General features: G+C 39.9%; 1 protein-coding gene across 2 annotated transcripts in view; it reads left to right on the top strand.

Moving 5' to 3' along the window:
• SPAG9 (sperm associated antigen 9) overlaps nt 1-23,379 on the top strand; it is a 135,092-nt gene that overhangs the window by 71,898 nt on the left and 39,815 nt on the right. For both annotated transcript variants that reach the window (XM_028091365.2, XM_028091364.2), the window contains exons 6-8: nt 14,839-15,046; nt 15,770-15,869; nt 20,534-20,655. In XM_028091365.2, coding sequence (XP_027947166.1) covers nt 14,839-15,046; nt 15,770-15,869; nt 20,534-20,655 — 430 coding nt within the window. The remainder of the gene's footprint in view (nt 1-14,838; nt 15,047-15,769; nt 15,870-20,533; nt 20,656-23,379) is intronic.

The raw sequence follows: 23,379 nt of genomic DNA, 5'->3' as shown, positions 1-23,379 counted from the left end.
TAGGAGTTGGGTTTAAGAGTTCACTTATGGACCGTTTCCCTTGTACCCACTGGTCTTGGTGTCCGTGTGTGACAGGAAGTGGGCTAGGCTACCTCTGATTTAAAGTTTTCTACAACTTTGATTTCTCTGAGAACTTTGGGGATGACCTAGCTGTATTTAGGGCACAGTTGCCTTTGTTATGATAAAACTGAAGGTGAGAATTATAAATATTAATTTTACTAGAACAGTTAAGTAAGGTTAAAGTGAGAATGTTCTGTGAGAAAACTATATGATGGTGTTATAACCAAGGAAACAGCTACAGGAAGCTTCGTGGCAGAAGAGTGGCAGTAAAGGGGATTTGCCAATGATTGTAATGTTATGGACCTTCTTTGTTGCTGTATTGCCAATTTCTCACTGTGAGAAGAGTTGTAGCCAATAAAGTATTATATCTTCAGGTACTGGAAAACCTTCTAGGAATGATACACCTAGAAAAATGTACAACTTGTCTTTAAAAAGAAGTGTTTGTACATATTATTCCTCCCTGTAGCATATTCTTGTGGGGGAGATCAACAAACAAGTAAACAAATAAATGAAGTAATAGATTTCAAGTATCCTGATGTACTGCTGTGTGTGTGTGAGAGAGAGAGAGAGAAAGAGAGTGAGAGAGAGAGTTTCAAAAAAGCAAGATAAGGGGCTAAAGAGTAAGGATGGAATGCTTACTTTAGGGTGGCAAAGGAAGGCCTCTTGGAAGAGGTCATTTGTACCCTAACACGAGGACGTACAGGTGCATGGAAAGGTCTAGAGATGATCAAATAGCATCTGTAAAGGCCCTGTGGCAGGGACAGACTGGAATGTTTGAGGAATGGTTGTTTTCACCCCTCTCCTTTGAGACTTTTAGTCTTAACTACTGTGCTGACATGCCTTTTGTCAGGGTTACCCTCTAAATATAATGGGAAATTCTCATTCCCACCCTACCTTGTAGCAGCATTTGACACATTTGAATGCTTTCTGCTTCTTGAAATGCTTTCTTTGTTTTGCTCCCAGGACACCCCATCCCCTTGTGGCTCCTGGACCTCTTCAGTTGTAGTTCCCCAGACCTTAAAGCTCAGCCCTCCTCTCTACATAATCTGTCTAGGTCAAGTTCCATGTCTGTAAATGCCCTCCATACATTGGTCACAAATTTGAATCTCCGACCCTCACACCTTTCCTGAATGCTACGTTGCTGAATCCAATTGCTTTCTTACATAGTTTCCCCACATATATATTTATGTCCTGCTTAGGTTACCCCTAATAGAAATAACCTTCTCTGATGGCCAATCAGAATGCCACAGCTTACACAAAGCCTCATCTGACACCACATTGATGGCCCTCAGATCTAGTTTAGAGATCAGTAGAAAGCAGAGGAGTTTATATTGCACCATTAACAGAGATTTCTTACTGCAGGTGCTTCTAGAGAAATAGGTAAAAAGCAGGGCGCCTGGGTGGCTCAGTCATTGAGTGTCTGCCTTTGGCTCAGGTCATGATCCCAGGGTTCTGGGACTGAACCCCTCATCGGGCTCCCTGATCGGCGGGAAGCCTACTTCTCCCTCTCACACTTCCCCTGCTTGTGTTCCCTCTCTCGCTGTGTCTCTCTCTCTAATAAATAAATAAAATCTTGAAAAAAAAAAAACGCTTTCTTTAAAAAAAAAAAGAATAGGTAAAAAGCAACTTGTGTTGAATCACTCAAGCTGTTCTGTCAAAAATGTATTATAAAAGTGCTAAAGCTGGGAATGAGCAAAAAACTTTAAGGTAGGATTGTTCATCCAACTGAATTATATTCACAAATAAGCCACAAAGAAAAAAGGAATTGGAGAGGAAAAGGCCAAGAATAACCCGAGACAGTCCTGAAGAACAGTAACAGAAACTTGCCTACTAGATATTAAGGCTTACTGTAAAGCTGTAATTATTTACATGTTGAAGTATTGCATTATCTGCCCTTCCTCTTTCCTTTCTGCACAATTTAGTCCTAAAGCTGGTCGCTAGAGCAAAGCAAGGTTAAGCGTCCAGAGGGTGAAGTGGGGTGGGGATGGGGCAGGTATATAACCTGAGCAAGGTTAGGAGTATATACATCTAGGGATAGCCTGGTGTAGAGAGTCAGGGCCCCAGCAGTGTGAAGGACATCCATGCAAAGGGGCAGCCTGGTTTTGGGGTGTCAGATCTTAATCAGGGTGATGGGGGCCTCCCCAAGAAAAGGCACTCCAGGCATAGGGTGTGGGGGCCTGAGCAGGTGAGGAGGGCAGCATCCACATGGGAATGGGGGGCAACCTGGAATGGAGAAGGAGAAGATGTCCAGGGAAAGAAGAGCATTGGCTATAAGTGGCAGAGAGAAGAGAGACCGTAAAATAAAAGACCGTGGCACCAGATGTTCAAAGGACAAGAGAACTTGAGAATGGAAGTGGTTGTTAGCAGGGTCAGCTAGTATGGATAAGTCAAGAAGGATGAGCATTGAATTTGTCAATTTGTAGGTATAGGTTTGCACAGTTGAGTTGCAGGGCCAGTAGCAGGAGTGAATGTGGCTCGTGAAAGGAAGATCAAGAACAGGACTCAAGACAGGCGGTTGTACTGGGAGGAGGGAAGAGGGTAACAAGTCAGCAGAGTGGTGGGAAAGGTACTCTTAGAATGGGAGACACTGGGTTGTTGTGTGCTTAGAAGAGTACAGTAGAAAGAGAAATTGAAAACGGGAGTGAAGGAAGATCATGGATACATCAGAGTCGTAGAGGAAGGGCAGGGAGGGAGGGACTAGATATCCCAGCTGTGATATTAAAATCTACTTTGTTGATGGGACACCTCAGTTTTTCCTAGTCCTTTGCTATTATAAACAGTGCTGTAGTGAATTATACATAATTTTATACTTGTATTTATGATTCCCATAAGTGGGGTTGCTGGATCAAAGCATGTATTTAAGATTTTTTTTTTTAAGATTTTATTTATGTATTTGACAGAGAGAGACACAGCAAGAGAGGGAACACAAGCAGGGGGAGTGGGAGAGGAAGACACAGGCTTCCCGCTGAGCAGGGAGCCCAATGCAGGGCTCGATCCAGGACCCTGGGATCATGACCTGAGCTGAAGGCAGATGCTTAAGGACTGAGCCACCTAGGCGCCCCTGTATTTAAGATTTTGATAGATACTACCACATTGCCTGCCAAAAGCCATTTGTCCTCTCACCCAGCAATGTTGTTCAAATTCTTTATTGCTTTACACGTTTAGAGTTCAAATATCCCTTCCTTATGCCCAAATATGGAAAAAGAGAGAATGAAGTGTTTTGGGTTTCATTTAAAGAATCCTGTACATAGAATTTTCATGCTGTTTTCCAGACCTTGGTTGGTATCAATTTGCCAGTGATTTCACAGATTCCATCTAGTTTCACATATACACATATGTGTGTATATACACCTGTATGTTTATCCATCGGCACATGCCTAGAGATGTATGTGTGAGTGGCTGCATATTGGATATATACTCCATCAAAATATTTTTTTTCGTTGAAGGGTTTCCTGGGTTGGTGACTGTTAGTAGAATGGGACTTTTAGAACTGAGAAAAACAATTTGAAATAAAAAGCAGTTGGATGGGTACCTACTTGTCAAAATTTTAAGAGTTCTTTTAAAACCATATGACTTGAAATACTTGAGTAGAACTGCTGTGAGAAGCTCTTGTTAGCAGGGTTTGGTATGTAAAGCCAGTGGTCAATCTGTGCTACATTCTTCAGAGGATGTGCTTAGCATACAGAACAGGAAATGGCTAAACAGAGCCGGCATTCTTGTTTAGAAGAATTTCCCATCCTCCTCCATTTGTGGCTAACAATTTAGTTCCTATTTCTTTCGTTTTTCCAAACTTGGATTTCTATACCAGTTGAACCTTATTCCTGTATCTTTTGTATTAAACATTCCTTTTACAAAGTGTGTGTGTAATTAAACATTTCTAAACAGTTAAAGCTCTCAATTTTTTTACTTTTTATTTTGAAATATTTTAGACTTTAAGAAAAATTGCAAAAACAGTGCAGAGTGCCTGTCCATCACTCATCATCAACAAGTGTAAAGTAACCATAGTATATAGAATTATTAAAACTAAGTTGACATTGGTACAATATTGTTAGCTAAACTATAGACTTATATTTGGATTTCGCAAGTTTTTCTACTACTGTCTTCTATTCCAGGATCCAGTCCAGGATTCCACATTGCACTGAGTTATGTCTTCATTCTCTTCCAACATGTGACAGTTCCTCAGTCTTGACCTTGGAGCATGAGGAGTATTGGTTAATTATATTGTAAAATGTCCCACAGATTGAGCTTCTCTAATGATTTCTCATGATTAGATTGAGATTATATATTTTTGGCAAGAATACTGCAGAAGCAATATGCCTTAGTGGTGATTATTAACCTTGACCTTGACAGCTTGGTTCAGCTGGTGTGTGCTGGATTTCTCCACTGTAGTTACTTTTTTTCCCCTTATAATTAATAAGGATCTTGGGGGTGGGGTGCCTGGATGATGCAGTTGGTTAAGCCTCTGACTCTTGGTTTTGGCTCAGGTCGTGATCACAGGGTTGTGAGTTTGAGCCTCACATCAGGCTCTGCGCTCAGCAGGGAGTCTACTTGAGAGTCTCTGATTCTCTCTCTCCCTCTCCCTCTGTTCCCCCCCCACCCCCTGCTGTTGTGCATGCATGTGCACACACTCTCTCTCTAATATAAATAAATCTTTTAAAAAAAGTAAGTTATCTTGGTGGATATACTTTGACATTGTGCAAATATCGTGTTCCTCTTCAAACTTTTATCTATTTCTTTTAGTATTTGTCACTGGATGTTACAGATACTACTGTGGTGTTCCAATGGTTATTTTCTATTTTCTTCATCCATTCTACGTTAATGAATTCTTCTGTAAGGGTGAGCCTTTCCTTCCTTCCTTCCTTCCTTCCTTCCTTCCTTCCTTCCTTTGTTTGAAGTCATGGACATTTATTTTATTCTGTAGGTTATCCAATGCTGCCATTTATTTTATTGCTCAAATTTTCCATCTCAAATTCCAGCTTTGGAGTTGTGAGCTTTTTCAGGTAGACTTCTGTATCTTTTCAACATGCCCCATACTCTTTTGAGTACTTCCTCCCTGGCACCATAAGATGCTGCAGGCTCTGAGTATTTTCTTTCTTTCTTTCTTTTTTTTTTAAAGATTTTATTTATTTATTTGTGAGAGAGAGAGAGAGAGAGCGAGGAAGAGGGAGAAGCAGGCCCCCAAGGAGCAGGGAACCCGATGCAGGACTCGACCCCAGGACCCTGGGATCATGACCTGAGCTGAAGACAGACGCCCAACCATCTGAGCCACCCAGGCGCCTGGCTCTGAGTATTTTCTGTGTCCCAGCCCTACAGTCCGCTGCTGCTTCCAGGAGCCCTGGTTCTTGTATTTAGGAACCAAGTTCTAGGCACTAAATGTGCTTGTTGCTTGAAATGTGATGGCTTCTAGGCTCTTTCTTTGATGCTTATGTTGTGGTTTTCCATTCATTTACATTATCTATTACCTCCTTTTGGATTTTTGTATTAGTGTTTAGAATAGGATAAAATAAAACTAGAATTTTAAGAAAAATGGATTGTATGTTGTAATATTTCATGATTTCGCTTGTGAAAAAGGATAAGGATTGTCTTCTATGACTTCAGTTTTTTTTTTAAAGGTTTTATTTATTTATTTGTGAGAGAGAGAGAGCACAAGCAGGGGGAAGTGACAGGCAGAGGGAGAAGCAGGCCTCCTGCTGAGCAAGGAGCCCGATGTGAGACTGGATCCCAGGACTCCGGGATCATGACCTGAGCCAAAGGCAGACGCTTAACCATCTGATCCATCCAGGTGCCCATGTGACTTCAATTTTTATTTGTAAACTTTTTTCCTCACGTACATCCTTGTTTGGTAAGTTCAGGAACCATCTACAGCTGATGGTTGGGGTTTGAAGAGAAAAACAGTTGAAAATGTACTTCTTTTAATCCTTTAGTATTGTCTCCCTATTTATTTATTCATTCATTCCTTCGTCTTTGTTGAGGTATAATTGACAAAATTGTAAGATACATACTTTCTCCCCCTTTAAACTGTTTCTTAGAGAAGGGGGAGTGGAATTAGTTCTTTCTTAGTGGGTGTTGTAAAGTGAGATTTTTTTTCTTTTTGACATATTTACTGGGTTGTGTGTTGACCAAGATGCTAATGTACGTGGAGAATGGAAACTGGGAAAAATCTAAATAATACTATTTGAAAATGATGGTTTTTAAAGCTTGTATTTCAAAGGTGGCTTCTTTTGAAGTAACTGGCACATAAGTATTTATTATGTTCTTATTGATATTTAATATTTAAACAAGCTTTTAGAATAGGAAAAATAACATTAATAAATACCTGTTGAAAACAAATTACCTTGCTTTTTGCATTAAAAAATATTTATTTATTAAGTGCCCACTATGCCAGATACTAGAAATGATATTACAGTGTTCTCACAGTCCAAATATTTTATAAAACAGGATTAATAATGTCTTAAATGTTAGTGCAGTTTCCCAATTTTAAATAATATTAAAGAATCTAGACCAAAAATAGTTTCACCAACCCTAAATCCCACTGCTTTCCCCTAGGCATTGTGAGTAGTTGGTGTATCTATCCTTCAGACCTTTTTCCTTTTCATATGCACATAGATAATACACACTCATAATATCTTTGTAAGATAAATGCTATATGCTCTAAGTATTTTCCTGCTGCTTGCTTTCTGTTTTTCATGAAAAAATGTGTGTTCACAATCTTTCCATTTTTATATATAGAGAGAGCCACCCAGTTTTCGCCCCAGCTTTTGATAAATTGAGTAGTTGAGAAGGGTTAAAGATGATGATAACCCAGAATCAAAGATCATATAAACAAACCTTGAGAGGCAGTGTGGTTTCTGTAAAGTGCATCATGCCTTGCTAATCTGTGGCTTTTTGAGAGAATTAAGAGAGCACCCACAGCCATATTTTAGTCTTTTCAAAAAGACTTTGATGAATTTCCAGACCAAGAATATTTATAGCTTCTGATTGCTTTGTGTTTAATAGAAACAGTTTCTGTCGTCGCAGGCGCCTCGGTGGCTCAGGTCATCATCCCAGAGTCCTGGGATTGAGCCCTGCATCCGGCTTCCTGCTCAGCGGGGAGCCTGCTTCTCCTCCTCCCTCTGCTGCTACCCCACTTGTGCATACACACATACTCACACACATACACACACTCTCTCTCTCTCATAAATAAATAAATGAAATCTTAAAAAAAAAAAAGGGCGCCTGGGTGGCTCAGTTGTTTAAGCGTCTGCCTTCGGCTCAGGTCATGGTCCCAGGGTCCTGGGATCGAGCCCCACATCGGGCTCCTTGCTCAGTGGGGAACCTGTTTCTCTTTCTCCCTCTGCCTGCCTCTCTGTCTACTTGTGCTTTCTCTGTCAAATAAATAAATAAAATCTTTAAAAAAAAAAAGTGGTAGGGTGAAAGGGTGCAGTAAACATTTCCAAGTATACTGGAATAGTTTGCATATTAAATATTCAAGATGATCAGAATAAGTTTCAGGAAGATTTCAGGGTTATATGAATAGAAAAAAAGGGTTAAATGATGAGCTGCTTATTGATAAAATGTTAGGTAAGACATGGTGATCCCTGAACCATGGTATCTCTTAAACTAGAGGCTAGAAGGAGGTCTGTGTGTGTGTGTGTGTGTGTGTGTGTGTGTGTGTGTGTGTGTGTGTCTTGTACTTTTTAAAAAAATTTAAAGTCACTTAATTAACATATAGTGTATTATTAGTTTCAGAGGTAGAGGTCAATGATTCATCAGTCTTATATAATACCCGGTGCTGCTTAGGGTGCCTGGGTGGCTCAGATGGTTAAGCGTCTGCCTTAGGCTCAGGTCATGATCCTAGGGTTCTGTGATCGAGTCCCGCATCGGGCTCCCTGCTCCTTGGGAGCCTGCTTCTCCCTCTGCCTCTCTCTCTCTGTCTCTCATGAATGAATAAATAAAATCTTAAAAAAAAAAAATACCCAGTGCCGCTTATATCCCGTGCCCTCCTTAAAATCTATCACCCAGTTACCCCATCCCCCACCCTCCTCCCCTCCAGTAACCCTGTTTGTTTCCCATGATTAAGAGTCTCTTATGGTTTGTCTCCCTCTCTGATTTCATCTTAATTATTTTTCCCTCCCTTCCCCCACACTCCTCTGTTTTGTTTCTTAAATTCCACATACGAGTGAAATCATATAATTGTCCTCTGATTGACTTACCTTGCTTAGCATAATACCCTCTTGTTCCATCTGCATTATTGCAGATGGCAAGGTTTCATTTTTTTTTGATGGCTAAGTAGTATTCCATCTTTTTTTTTTTAAAGAATTTATTTTTTTGAGAGAGAGAGTATGAGAGATAGCGAGCACGAGAGGGAAGAGGGTCAGAGGGAGAAGCAGACTCCCTGCCGAGCAGGGAGCCCGATGTGGGACTCGATCCCGGGACTCCAGGATCATGACCCGAGCCGAAGGCAGCCGCCTAACCAACTGAGCCACCCAGGCGCCCCAGTAGTATCCCATCTTATATATATATATACACACCACATCTTCTCTAACCATTCATCTGTTGTTGGACATCTGTACACTTTTCATAGTTTGGCTATTGTGGACATTGGTGCTGTAAACACTGGGGTGCAGATGCCCCTGTGGATCACTACATTTGTATCTTTGGGGTAAATACCCAGTAGTGCATTTGCAGGGTCATAGGGTAGCTCTATTTTCAACTTTTTGAGGAACCTGAAGGAAGTGTTATTAAGCCATATCAAAACAAAACCCCCAAACCCTCATTTTAACATAGTAGATTAGAAACATCTTATTATCCTGAGAGGTAGAGCAAGCGAAAGATACTTAGAAATGTGCTAACACCTAGTGAATACTTGATCTTGTTGTCTTGTATAATCTTTCCTTCTTCCCAGATCAGCAGTAGTCCTGAACCTCTGAAGGCTGTAGAACAGGAGGTGAGAATGGTGTTTCAAAACAATTACTGTACAGAAAGTAAAGAAACTCGATTAACTATTGGTTACTTATTCAACTGCTCTTCTCAAGACATCTGTTGCTCAGTTTGACAGACTACTGATGTTTTTCACTGAAATACAAGAGAATATTATTTCTGTAGTAGTTGCTAGGGCTTTACTGTAATCTATAAATTACTCCTCCCCTAAAGACAGCATTTTAAAGTAAAGGAGAGAGGGGTGCCTGGAAGGGGCTCAGTCAATTAGTCATGATCCAAGGGTCCTAGGATCGAGCCCCACGTCGGGCTCTCTGCTCATTGGGGAGTCTGCTTCTCCCTCTCTCTCTGCCTCCCACTCCCCCTGCTTGTGCACATGCGCACACACTCTCTCTCTGTCAAATAATAAAATCTTTAAAAATAAAATAAAGGAGAGAAAATATAAGTAAATCCTATGAAAATTCAGCCTGTTTCCATCTATCCAGCTCTAGGTAAGAAACACACAAATACCCTTGCACAAATTTGCACAAATACCTTCCTCAGGACAGAATGTGCATAACTTATATGTATCCTAGAGACAGCCCCAGTGTGTCATTATACCGTAGGCTGCCTCCCTGGTTGAACAGATTTCTTCAGCTTCAATCAGGGCACCATTTAGCTTTATTCAGCAAACATCTGTTGTGAGCCTTCTTCATGTCAGGCTTGATACTCTGGGCATTAGGGATATAAAGACAAGGCTTTTTCCTACTCACTGTAGATCAGGTTTTCTACCCACCCAGGTCCATGAAAGCCCTTCAGTGTCCTCTTTCTTCAGAAATATCCTCAGGGTTAGGACATTCATACCTCTCCTTTAATAATCAGAATTTTCTTAAACCCACAGTATAATTTTTTTTTAAGATTTTATTTATTTATTTGAGAGAGAGAGAGAGCACACATGAGAGGGGGGAGGGTCAGAGGGAGAAGCAGGCTTCTTTGCTGAGTAGGGAGCCTGATGTGGGACTCGATCCCGGGACTCCAGGATCATGACCTGAGCCGAAGGCAGTCGCTTAACCAACTAAGCCACCCAGGTGCCCAGACCCACAGTATAATTAACATCTAGATTTATTTCATCTAATTGTGTCTAGAATTAGGGTTCTCGGTGTTTCTTTGGCTCACAGACTCTTTTAGGAATCAAAGTTATGAAACTTTCCAGAAAATACATGTACACACAGAATTTTGTGATTCTGTTGTGCCATAGAGTTGTAAATCAAAAGAGCTTAAGAACCAGTGCTTTAGACGTTTAACTTTAACTTGTGGAGAAAGAAACATAAACATAAAAATTAAAATATAAGGTGATAAATGTTATAGTGGGGATCCATGGGGCTAATTTTTGTAATTTTATCTTTCATTAGGCTTAAAATCTTTGAATCAAAAAGACAGACATATGTAACAGAGTTGCTTACCCCTTTATTTAGCCTATTTCAGATGAAGGCAGACAGGCTACTTAGGAAAACTCTACACTGGAACCTTTCTTTTTTTCCTTCGGTCTTTCAAGATTTTGATTGATTGATTGAGAGAGAGCATGCTCATGCAGGAGTGAGAGGGGGAGCAAAGGGAGGAAGAGAGAGAATGGCAAGCAGACCCCATGCTGAGTGAGGAGCCCGACATGGGACTCGATCTCACAACCCCGGAGATTATGACCTGAGCTGAAACCAAGAGTTGGATGCTGAACCGACTGAGCCACCCAGGCACCCCTCATTTCTAAGTTGTCCTTAGATAATTTCTTTTATAGTTGTAAACTTACAGTCTCTTAGAACATAAATAGTTACAGGGCAATGCTGACTAACACATGACATAAATATCGTGTATAGGACCGAGCACATAAGGGAGGCATTTGACGAATGGAACAACTGAAAATATTTTGTAAAGGCTTATAGACTTTTAGCCTGATATCCAGAGACAGTAAGAAAATGGCACAAAGACCAGGTGGCTTTCACCATAGTATCTCAAGTGAAGCTAAAAGTAATGGCACCTATTTTCTTTTTTGTGTGTTGTAAGTACATACAGAATAAAATTTATCGTCTTTTCTTTTTTTACTTATTTATTTGAGAGAGAGAGAGAGAGAGAGCATGAGTGGGGGAGGGGCAGAAGGAGAGGGAGAAGCAGGCTTCCCGCTAAGCAGGGAGCCCAACTCGGGGCTCGATCCCAGGACCCTGAGATCATGACCTGAGCTGAAGGCAGACCCTTAACCGACTGAGTCACCCAGGCGCCCCTAAAATTTACCATCTTCATCATCATTTTTTTTTTTATTTGACAGAGAGAGAGATCACAAGTAGGCAGGCAGGCAGACAGGCAGAAGGAGAGGGAGAAGCAGCGGCTCCCTGCTGAGCACGGAGCCCTATGCGGGGCTCGATCCCAGGACCCTGGGACCATGACCTGAGCCGAAGGCAGACGCTTAATGACTGAGCCACCCAGGCGCCCCCAGACTTTCTTTTTAAGACTGAATAATAATCCATTTTATATATAGACCACATTTGATACATTCATTCATCCCTTCATGGACATTTGGTTCACTTCTACCTTTAGGCTATTGTGAATAATGCTGCTATGAACATGTGTGGAGCAAATGTCTCTTCAACATTCTGCTTTCAATTCTTTTGGATATATACCAAGAAGGGGTATTGCTGGATCATGTGGTAGTTTTTTTAGTTTTCTGAGGAAATGCCATTCTGTCTTCAAGGCAGTTGCAACATTTTATAATCCTCCGAACAGTGTACAAGGGTTCAAATTTCTCCACATCTTACCGACACTTGTTATTTTCTGTTTGTTTTTGATAGTAGCCATCCTAAGGGGTTCGAGGTGATGCTGTAGTTTTTATTTGTATTTCTCTGATAATTAGTAATGTTGAGCATCTTTTTGTGCTTGTTGCTTGTTTGTATAACATTTTTGAATGACACCTATTTTATTTTTAATTTATTTTTAGTTATTTAAAAATTTTTAAAAGATTTATTTATTTGAGAGAGAGAGCATGAGTGGGGGGAGTACTTTATCTTTTAACAGATCAATATTTAGGCTTGTCTTTCTTCATTCTGTCTTTGTTGGAGGCACTGTTAGTGACAGAATTATAGAATTTCTTCCATAGGAGATGCAATATAAGCATTCTGTGCCTCCCACCAAGCATTGCAGCAGACACTTTTCTCATGTCTGTGTTTTCCTACTACTCTTGGAGATTTATGTCACCACTGCCTGGGAGACCAACGAGAAATGCCTCTTTTGAAAATGGTCCCCTAAATTTCAGAGCTTTTCTCTCCCCAGCTCTCCCTGAGATCCAGAAGTACAGCCCACACAGTGAGCTATTTTAGTGAGTGTAAAATATTTTTATGTGGTAAAACTATAAAAGGTAAGTTACAGATAAATAAATCTCATGTTACTTGGATAGCCCATGACAAATTTAAATTTTTCTTCTAAGCAGATCCTAATTTACCACTTCTTGTAGCTGCAAACCTTAAGAATCCCTAAGATGGCACAGTCCTTTTCATGGTTTAGATTCAGCTCTCTTGGTTGCTTTATTTGGTACTCCCAGATCCACAAAAGAATTTGGGGAGGAGGGCTTTTGCCAAACTGTTTATGTTATGAACTCTTCTTTAATTATCAAGTAATTTTTTTAAAGATTTTATTTATTTATTTATTTGAGAGAGAGTGAGAGAGAAGGAGTAGGGGGAGGGGCAAAGGGAGAGGCAGAAGCAGACTCCCCGCTGAGCAGGGAGCCTGGCGTGGGTCTTGATCCCGGGACTCCAATATCATGACCTGAGCCGAAGGTGGCCGCTTAACCGACTGAGCCACCCAGGCGCCCCACTAAATTTTTTTTTTAAGGTAGAAGTAACTAGACATTGGGGGTGGGGTGATAAGAAGGAAGAGGAAATCATTTCTTTTGAGAGACAAATGACAAGTACAAGATTGACCTCAAGGGACACCTGGTGGCTCAGTCAGTGGAGCATGTAACTTGATCTCAGGGTCATGAGTTCAAGCCTTAGGTTTGGCATAGGGCTTACTTTAAAAAGAAAGAAAGAAAGAGAAAAGGACCTCAAATTATTATTTTTGTTTTTATTTTTTAATTTCTTAAAGATTTTATTTATCTGACAGAGAGTGAGAGAGCACAAGCAGGGGGAGTAGCAGAGGGAGAGGGAGAAGCAGAATCCCCACTGAGCAGGGAGCCGTACTCGGGGTTCAATCCCAGGACCCTGGGATCATGACCTGAGCTGAAGGCTGACGCTTAACCGACTGAGCCACCCAGGCGCCCCAATTGCTAACATTTTAAACACTTAGTATGTGTGAACACTTGGCTAAGTCTTTATGTAGAATAATTTGTAATCTATTAATTAGGTACCATTATCTCTATTTTACAAATGAAAAATAGGTATGGAAAGAATAACTTACCCAAGGTCAAACATTTAGTGAATGATAAACTCACTAATTTACCCTAATTCTTCGTCTTCCTCCTCCTCCTACTACTGGTAAACTTTTTGTCAGGTTCTCTTTTTTTTTTAAGACTTTATTTTAGGGAAAGGAAGGGCAGAGGGAGTGGGAGAGAGAATCCCAGACTCAACTTTTAGCACAGAGTTCAGCACATAGCTTGATCTTACAAACCTGTAAGATCATGACCTGAGCCAAAACCAAGAGTCGGACACTTAACCTCTTGAGCCACCTAGTTGCCCTAGGTTCTTTTTTTTTTTTTTTTTTTTAAAAGACCTGGGTACTTTGCTCTAAAAGAACTGCCTCATTATTGGTAGCCATTGAACAATTAACTGTGTTTGTTTTTCTTTTTAAGTAGGCTCCATGCCGAACATGGGGCTTGAACTTATGACCCTGAGATCGGGTCACATGCTCCACCAACTGAGCCTACCTGGTGCCCCTCTCTTTTTTTTTTTTTGGAATTTTTTTTAAATCCCCTCCCCCACAGTTTTTTTTTTTTTAGTTGAAGTATAATGGACACACAATGTTACATTAGTTTCAGGTGTGCCGCATAGGGTTTCAACTTTTGGACAACTGATTTTAGTTACTTGCGGGCCACAAACCCCTTTGAAAACCTGATAAAAGTTGTAGATTTCTTTTTCCCCAGAAAAGTGCATGCCACACAATTTTTTGCATAAAATTCAATCTGGACATGTCCTTCATGAAGACTATTTGTGGACCCTGGAATAGTAATTATCAATTCTTAATGAGTATATAAATCACCTGGCTTGCTTTTTAAAATGCATATTACTTGGTCTCACTGCCTAAAGCTTGGAGTTGGGAGTTATAATCTGCCCTTTTAACAGTATTTTAGATGATCTGGATGCAGGAAGTTTTAAGCATACTGTGTACAATACTCTGAATCTCTCCTGAGATTCAGAATCTTGTTATTCCACTGCTGTATTTTTTGTTTTTGTTTTTTAAGATTGTATTTATTTGAGAGAAAGAGTGAGCGTGGGCATGAGTGGGGGCGGAGGGGCAGAGGGATAGGGAGAAGCAGATTCCTCGCCGAGCAGGGAGCCCAACTTGGGGCTCTATCCAAAGACCCTGAGATCATGACCTGAGCTAAAGGAAGATGCTAAACTAACTGAGCCACCCAGGTGCCTCTATTACTGTTTTTTAATAGAATTTTCTCTCTGAATGTTTTTTTCTTTACCCATTTAAGAAAATGGCTTAAAATAAATTAATCATTTAAAGATTTTCCCATAATTCCTTTTTTTTTTTAAAGTAAGCTCTATGCCCAGGGTAGAGCCCAATATAGGGCTTGAACTCAAAACCCTGAGATCAAGACCTGAGCTGAGATCAAGAGTTGGACACTTAACCAACTAAGCCAACCAGGTGCACCCCCCCAATAATTCTTTTTATTTGTAGGATGAACTTTCTGATGTTAGCCAAGGAGGATCTAAAGCTACTACTCCAGCATCAACAGCTGCGTCAGATGTGGCCACACTTCCTACTGATACTCCCTTAAAGGAAGATAATGAAGGATTTGTGAAGGTTGCAGATACACCAAATAAATCAGAGATAAGCAAGCATATTGAAGTACAGGTAGCCCAAGAAACTAGAAATGTATCAACAGGTAAGCGGCCCTAGTTCTTTACTTTCTGGTAAAGATCATGTGGGTTTGAAAAGATACATCTTAGGGGTGTTACTGCTTTAGATTTATAAAATCATACTCAATTATAAGTAAGCTTAAAAGGGGGTGATGATCAAATAAAGTTTTGGAGAGACAGATTTGGGGAGCTGTAGTATTGGAGAGCCTGAAAGGCAGGAGAATAGTCTTCACCTTTAATTTCTCTGTATTTCACCCCTTAATTTTTTTTTTTTTTAAGATTTTATTTATTTATTTGACAGAGAGAGACACAGCGAGAGAGGGAACACAAGCAGGGGGAGTGGGAGAGGGAGAAGCAGACTTCCCGCCGAGCAGAGAGCCCAGTGCGGGGCTCTATCCCAGGACCCTGGGATCACGACCTGAGCCAAAGGCAGACGCTTAACAACTGAGCCACCCAGGCGCCCCAACCCCTTAATTTATAAAAAACAAACAAACAGGGAGTTCTGCCCTGGGATACAACAGACTGTGTCTCAAGAAATACAAATAAAAACTTTGGTTATTTATCAGTTTCTGATATTCACGTTGATTGAATATATGATGAATTGTCTAACCCTATGTTTCCTAGAATTCACTCCTTAAAATTTTTTATGATCAAATGATGTATTTACAACCATTGAAGCAACAGGATTTTCATATTAGGGGCAGTATGTGATATATGCATTATTTATGTCATCTTGTCCTTTTCCCAAGGCTCTGCTGAAAATGAAGAGAAGTCAGAAGTTCAAGCAATCATTGAATCCACTCCTGAGTTGGATATGGACAAAGATCTCAGTGGATATAAAGGCTCAAGGTACTGTCAATGTCAAATGAAGACATTTTATCCTTCCTTTCCCCTGTCCCAGAAGCATACTATTATTCTCTGGTCTCTGGCCAGGAAAAAGGTCATGCAAATGTTTTGCTGAAGAAATGTTAGTATTATATTCTAGTTTCCATTTTTGAAACTGGACATAGTATATGGTTGAAATGTTTTGTGAAATGCTGCCTTTGCAGCCTCAGGGATTAGGAGCATATGGAAGGATAGGGGAAAAAGACAGTGAAGGTGTAACCAATACTTTCTGCAATTTGAGGAAACATAGAAACAAGAGCAGGGAAAGAAACAATTTGAGCAAACTTTGTTCCTTTCCCCCAGATCAGGAAGAAATATATATACTCACTTCAAAACTGTAGTGATTTCAGGATGCCCGGCTGGCTCAGTCAGTAGACCAGATGACTCTTGATTTCAGGGTTGTTAAGTTCTCCACCCCATGTTGGGTGTGGAGCCTACTCAAAAAAACCTCCAAACTGTAATAATCCCATTATTGGAAGAAATTAGTCTCATTTTACATGGGGAGGCTGTTTAGTGGTGGGAAGAGAATTGTTATGTATCATCTTAATCAAGGTAATCTAAAGCATATGGATGTTCAGGAATTTCATAAAGGAGCTACTGCCTTTCTTTTAATTTCTTCCGTAACATTTATCCTTTAATAATAATGGCCATAAAAATATACTCTGTTTATTGATTACTACAGTCGTGGTTAAAAGCATGAACCTAGAGTAAAACTGTGGGTTCAAATACTGCCTTGGATTTGAATCTGAAGTATATTTTCTCCATAAAAAGGAATTATGATAATACCTTAGATGATTATGAGTAAATGAATCAGTGTATATTAAATCATTGGCAAAGGGCCCAATTTAATAAATGTTAGGTAGTATTGTCATCATCATCATTTAATATAATTTTAGTTACAACTTTATGAAGTCAACATCTTCATCCCCATTTTACAGATAAGGAAGCTCAGAAATGTGTAGTAACTTGTCAAGGATGACCTAGTTAGCACGTGGAGCTGGTATTTAATCTAGGACTCTGATTTCAAAGGCCATGCCCTGTGAAATATTTTTTTTATTGTTTATTTAAAAATGTAAACAATGCAGGGGCACCTGGGTGGCACAGTCAGTTAAGTGTCTGACTTTTGATTTCATGATCTCAGAGTCCTGAGATCGAACCCTGGGCTGGTCTCCATGCTGGGCGTGGAGCCTGCTTGGGATTCTCTCTCTCCCTCTCCCCCTGTCCCACCACTTGCACATGCATTCTCTCTTTAAAAAAAAAAAAAAGTAATGCAGAGTGTAAAAAGTGAAATTGCTTTTTATTTGTCCTCTCCTAAGCCTAAGTGAGGAGATGCAGCTACTTATTAGCAGTTTCAGTTTGCCATTCTGAACCTCTTTAAAAATTAAAAAAAATTGTTATTAGACTAATGCATGTGTAATATTGTCAAATGGTAATAATACAAAATATGAAGGGTAGTAGTAGTCCCTTGCCCTTACCCACCCCTCATTCCCACTCTCAAGAGGCAGTGTCTCTCACTTCATTCTTTTTTTCTCAACAAAAGTGGCTCAACTTTATTGCAGGAAAGCTGGGGAGGGCCAGCAGGCTAAATGAGGGTCTCTGCAGGAACTCCATCGCTGATCAGGACTGCCAGGCCCCAGGTCTGTCTGGAAGGCAGGAGAGGATCAGCATATTGCCCCCTTTGGTCGGTCGACTCCTTGGGGCTGAGGTAGGAAACAGCCTTCGCTGTTTGCCCCAGGGTCTCCAGCAGAGTGTCCACAATGTACTCGGAGTTGATGCAAACCTTGCTGGGCAGGTCAGTGTCAAACTCAGCTCCTGCCTGCTTGTTGAGCACCTGACTGACCGCGTTAGAGCAGCCTTCACGAGTCACATCCACAGAGACTCGTGCTGCAGCGTGACTGTGGATGTGGTGGTGGTGGCAGCCACCACATCTGAGTTCTCTTTTGCTATTTTTCTTCAGGTATCTAAATCACATCCTTATGCTTCTTTTCCTTGTTGAGGTTCTGTGAGAAAATTAAGTCCTAACGCCCCAAGGCATCCTTTGTGTATAATGAATTAGCTACACTCCTGTGCATCTAGAATTGAGAAAATAGTCACTCAAATCATTTTCTGTATTCTGTGGATCAAATGAGGAACCCTGGTTTTAGAAACGCTGTGATATAGCTGTTGACTTTATAGTGGAGGATGACAAGGACACAGCTCCTTAAACCACCATCCTTCCTTTCATCATCTCAGTATAATTCTCAGTTCTTGTTACATTAACATTCATTGTTTAAATCTTATGACTATATAAATACTGATCACAGCTTAGCCACAGAGTATGCTGTGATTTTATTTCCTATCTTTTGCAACTTAAAACCTGGTGGATTTTTGTTTTGTTTGCTTAGGTTTCTACTACCTATTGCTAGTTCATGGAAAGATACCTTGCAAATCATAAATGTAAACACTCTCAAAATGGCCAAATATAAAGCAAGTTTCCTGGCACTCTCTCTCCTGGGGTCTTCTATTTGCATTCTCCAGCCTAGGTTGATGCTGATTCTCTGGTTTCCTGCTTTTAACATGTAAACATGGCTTCCATTGTTTAGGGAGCAATGCTGTGGGGAGGGAGGTCTCTGTTCTGGAGGATTGGATTTCACTCATACTGCTTCTTGGGATGTCTTTCATCCCAGCCTTCTGGTTTTTGTTTATTTGTTTGTTTGTTTTTAAAGATTTTATTTATTTTATTTGAGAGAGAGAATGAGAGAGAGCATATGAGAGGGGGGAGGGTCAGAGGGAGAAGCAGACTCCCTGCTGAGCAGGGGGCCCGTTGCGGGACTCGATCCTGGGACTCCAGGATCATGACCTGAGCCGAAGGCCATCGCTTAACCAACTGAGTCACCCAGGTGCCCCCAGCCTTCTGTTTTATGTTCTCCCTTGCATGCATCTTTCTGTAGATTGCTGGTTCCTTCAATGCCTGGGCCTTTCAGAGGTTCTGGTAGCATACTGATTTCTTCCCTAAAGCCTAGTGGCTGAGGTTTCAGCTTTTTCTGGTCTGTCACATCAGTTTCAGCTGTTTGCCTGTTTTCTGTCTTACAGAATTTTGTTCACATTTCATCTGCTGCAGTTTCTTTTTCTAGTCCCTGTGTCCTATTGAGTGGTAAATGACTATGTTTAGTCCACCAAGTTTAACTGGAAATCCTGTGCAGACTTTTTTTTCTTTTAAGATTTATTTATTTATTTTAGAGCAGGGGGTGCAGGGATAGAGGGAGAGAGAATCCTAAGCAGGCTCCCTGCTGAGCAAGGAGCCCAACACGGGACTAGATCCCAGGACCCTGGGACCATGACCCGAGCCGAAGGCAGACGCTTAACCCACTGAACCACCCAGGCATCCCCTTGCTTTTTTTTTTTTTTTTTTAAGATTTTATTTATTTATTTGAGAGAGCGAGAATGAGAGAGAGAGAGCACATGAGAGGGGGGAGGGTCAGAGGGAGAAGCAGACTCCCTGCTGAGCAGGGAGCCCGATGCGGGACTCGGTCCCGGGACTCCAGGATCATGACCTGAGCCGAAGGCAGTCGCTTAACCAGCTGAGCCACCCAGGCGCCCTATCCCCTTGCTTTTTAAAAAATACCTTTATATAATGGATTTCTTTAGTTTTTAACTATGATGTTAACAATCTTTAACTTCTTTTTTTTTTTTTAAGATTTTATTCATTTATTTGACAGAGAGAGACACAGCGAGAGAGGGAACACAAGCAGGGGGAGCGGGAGAGGGAGAAGCAGGCTTCCTGTGGAGCAGGAAGCCTGATGAGGGGCCTGATCCCAGGACCCTGGGATCATGACCTGAGCCGAAGGCAGATGCTTAACGACTGACTGAGCCACCCAGGCGCCCCAAAAATCTTTAACTTCTTAATGTATATCCATAACTTCTCTCCAACCTATTAATGATCAGTTAGGTCATTTCACCTTTTAGCTACTGTAAGAATGCTGCTCTGACCATCCTTTTACATTTGTAATTTCGTTCTTATGACGGGATTTTTGTAGGATTTTTTTTTTTTTTTGCATTGAATTTTTGGATCAGAGGGTATTTGTATTCTGAATTTTAACAGATAGTATAATTGTCTTTAAAAGAAAAATAAAATGTCCATGCCAGTTTATATCCAGGCAACATAAAACACAGTAGTTAGTTAATAGCATGGATTCTGAAGCCTGACTGTCTGGGTTTGAATTCTGCCTCTTTCTCTTATTTGCTGGATGATCTTGGCAAATTCCTTAATCTCTTTAGTTTCCTATTCTGTGAAATTGGGATAATAGCACCTCCTTTGTAGAGTAGGTGTGAAGATTCAGTAAGGTAATCTAGGTAAAGTGCTTATACAGTGCCTGATACAAGGCAGAGTCGTGCTCTGCTAGCTGTCATTTATTGTTTGTGTTTACTGGGATATGACCAAAAAATAAACATTCTGTATTTTCTTCAACAGTTCTTTCTGTGGAGTTTAATGGAAAATTCATAGGAAACCTTTTAGATACCTTTTAAAATTACACTTTGTGTTAAATGTAAATTACAGGTGGACAATTATTTGCCTATTGTATTCATTTTACACTGCTGAAAAAGTCTGTGATATTTGTTGATTTCGTTGTGTTGTTTCTGTTGCATAGCACCCCCACCAAAGGCATAGAGAACAAAGCTTTTGATCGTAATACAGAATCTCTCTTTGAAGAACTGTCTTCAGCTGGCTCAGGCCTAATTGGAGATGTGGATGAAGGAGCAGATTTACTAGGTATGATAGCTTATCTGAAGAAGTATCATACTGTTTTAAAAATGATTTAATTGAAAATTCCTTTAAAATGTCCCTAATTGATCAGTAGCACACAGTTATTACACTTTCAGGTAATTAATGGGAATGTATTCTTTGAGATCATGAAAGTTTTAAATCAAAGCATCTTTGTATATGGATATCCCTCAAGTTGAATTGCACTTTAATTTGTATTTTGAAATTCATACAGCACATTTTATTGAACACATGCCATATTCCAAGAATAGTATTACACATAAGGAGCACCGTGTGTGTGTGTGTGTGTGGATGTATAGATGTATAGATTGATAGGTAGTTAGTTCCTGGCTTAGATAGTTTTTTTAAAATTCTGTTGACCTTAATTAAATAAGAAAATATAATACTTGTTTTTTTCTGAGATTTCACAGGATATTCTGTTTTAGCTCTATGAGAAATGTAACCATTTTAGAGTTTGTGTTGTTGAAGTCAACACCTGGTTTGAAAAGAATCTGCATTTGGCTTTTCCATTGTTTATCTGGTAACCTTTGCCAAATAGCTTAACCTCTCCTGGCCTTAGTTTCTTGGTGTATAAAATGAAGGAGCTGGATTCGAGTTCAGGGGTTGAGCAAACTGTGGCTCATGGGTCCAAATCCAGCTCATCTACGTGTATGAATGTGTATGAATAAAGCTTTATTAGAACACAGCTACTCTCATTTGTTTACTTACTGTCTGTAGTTGCTTTTGCACACAACAGCAGAGTTAAGTAGTCTATAACAGAGATCATATGGCTTACAAAGACTTAAAATTTACTGTCTGATCCTTTACAGAAAGAATGAAAGAATGTATCGACTCCTGCTCTAGGTGATCTCTGAAGTCTCTTTGAGCAATAATTACATGATTCTGACTTAACGTCAGCTGTGGTGTACCTTTCTTATAACTTAAGATCTTACAGAGATTGAAAGCCGTATAGTTTTAAAAACCCATGCCTTTGGAATAGATGCTGGTCTTGAAGAAATTTATGTATCTATTATGTATCTTTTGGTGTAATTATAATACAGACTACAGTGTCCTCAAAAGGTCCTTTTTGTCAATTTTTGTGAATATGGAGTAGGATTCCTCGCATTAATTTGTGTTAAATTTATTGATTACCATTATGTCCTCGAAAGTTTGAAGTATTTTTTGAAGGAAACGTAAGTTCTTCCTATATGGAGCTCACAGTCTATCTAGTAAGAGAGATTGAAAGTTTGTTATAAATAAAAACTTTCTGAGTTAGACATAGACTCCCACCATTAAAGTGTAAGTTAAGTATTAGAAGCAGTTGAATGAGTTTGTATTTCTCAAGGAGGGCTAAAGATTAGTTCTTAAGGAACACCCCATTTTTAAATTTACACTTTAACTTTAGTTAACATTAAATTATGAATGAAAAGTTCCTTTTACGAAACTGAGTCCTTGGCAGAATTGAAGTGTAGCAATGCAGAAAATGTTAGAATTTTTAAGTGTTTAAATTTATATTCAAATTTATATACAGTAAAAATCACTCTTTATGATGAATTTTTTGACCTTTGACAAAAGCATGGGTTGTATAATCACTACCAGAATCAGTTTACACCTCCCAAAATTCCTTCATGCTGCTCCTTTGTGTTTAACTAGAATGAAGTACTTTTTAATGCAATTTGTATACTCTGTTACTTCATAATCCAGTATTGAATAATATAATTTTTGAGGTTGGTGGTCCCAAACTTTCCTTTTTTCGTAAAGAGCTAAGAAGCCACAGAGTACTTAGAATTAATTGTGGTCTTTTAAAATCTTGTGTTTTCTGAAAGCTTCCATTCTTTGAGTCAGAAGATTAAGCATAATGAATAGGTTAAAAGCAAAATCCTGATACTCTGGTTTTCTTTCTACTTTGAAAATAAGAAATAGACTGTAAACTGGTGTCTTTTCCCTTTTGCAGATATTGATATATTTATCTCTAAAATGTTCCAGATTAGAAGTTTTTACTGTATTACCTTAAGTCTGTAGTGACTTAGGCCTGCATGAATCCCTTTTGGTCCAAAGATGGTAAATGAAATTTCCAAGGCACATATTTGTTCCCTGGCTTCTCTTCTATACAGTTTCGTGATAGCAATTGAGGTGTAATACTGAATGGAATGTAATGAAACTAACAAAATTGTTTTCCAGAGTTCTTTAATTGATCTCGGGTTAATAAATAAGTACGTAGTCCATTTCTGTAACTCCATTCATTTTCTCCATCACTATATTATTGTAAAACTCTTCTCTTGTTCGAGGATATAAATTTTTCCAATCATTATGCATATACTCCATATTTAGATTATTTTTTTCTGATTTTAATAATTTAAGAGGTAAAAACCCCTCCCCACCCCCCATTTGTTCTTGTCTCTTGACTTTCTTATCTTTGTCTGATCCTTTTTTTTTTTTTAAAGATTTTATTTATTTGACAGAGACACAGCGAGAGAGGGAACACAAGCAGGGGGAGTGGGAGAGAGAAGCAGCCTTCCCACTGAGCAGGGAGCCCGATGCGGGGCTCGATCCCAGGACCCTGGGATCATGACCTGAGCCGAAGGCAGACGCGTAACGACTGAGCCACCCAGGCGCCCTGTCTGATCCTTTTTCCATTCACTTCAGTCATGTACTCCCCACAGCCACACTCCAGAACTTGGAAATCATACATCCTACTCTTGGGATTTTTCTTTCTCTTGATTATCCTTCTAT

The sequence above is a fragment of the Eumetopias jubatus genome, unplaced genomic scaffold (genome assembly GCF_037043125.1).
Source record: "Eumetopias jubatus isolate StellerSeaLion01/CBP00866 unplaced genomic scaffold, mEumJub1_p1.0 scaffold_10, whole genome shotgun sequence".
Taxonomy (NCBI): domain Eukaryota; kingdom Metazoa; phylum Chordata; class Mammalia; order Carnivora; family Otariidae; genus Eumetopias; species Eumetopias jubatus.
This window is presented reverse-complemented; position numbering and strand designations above follow the sequence as displayed.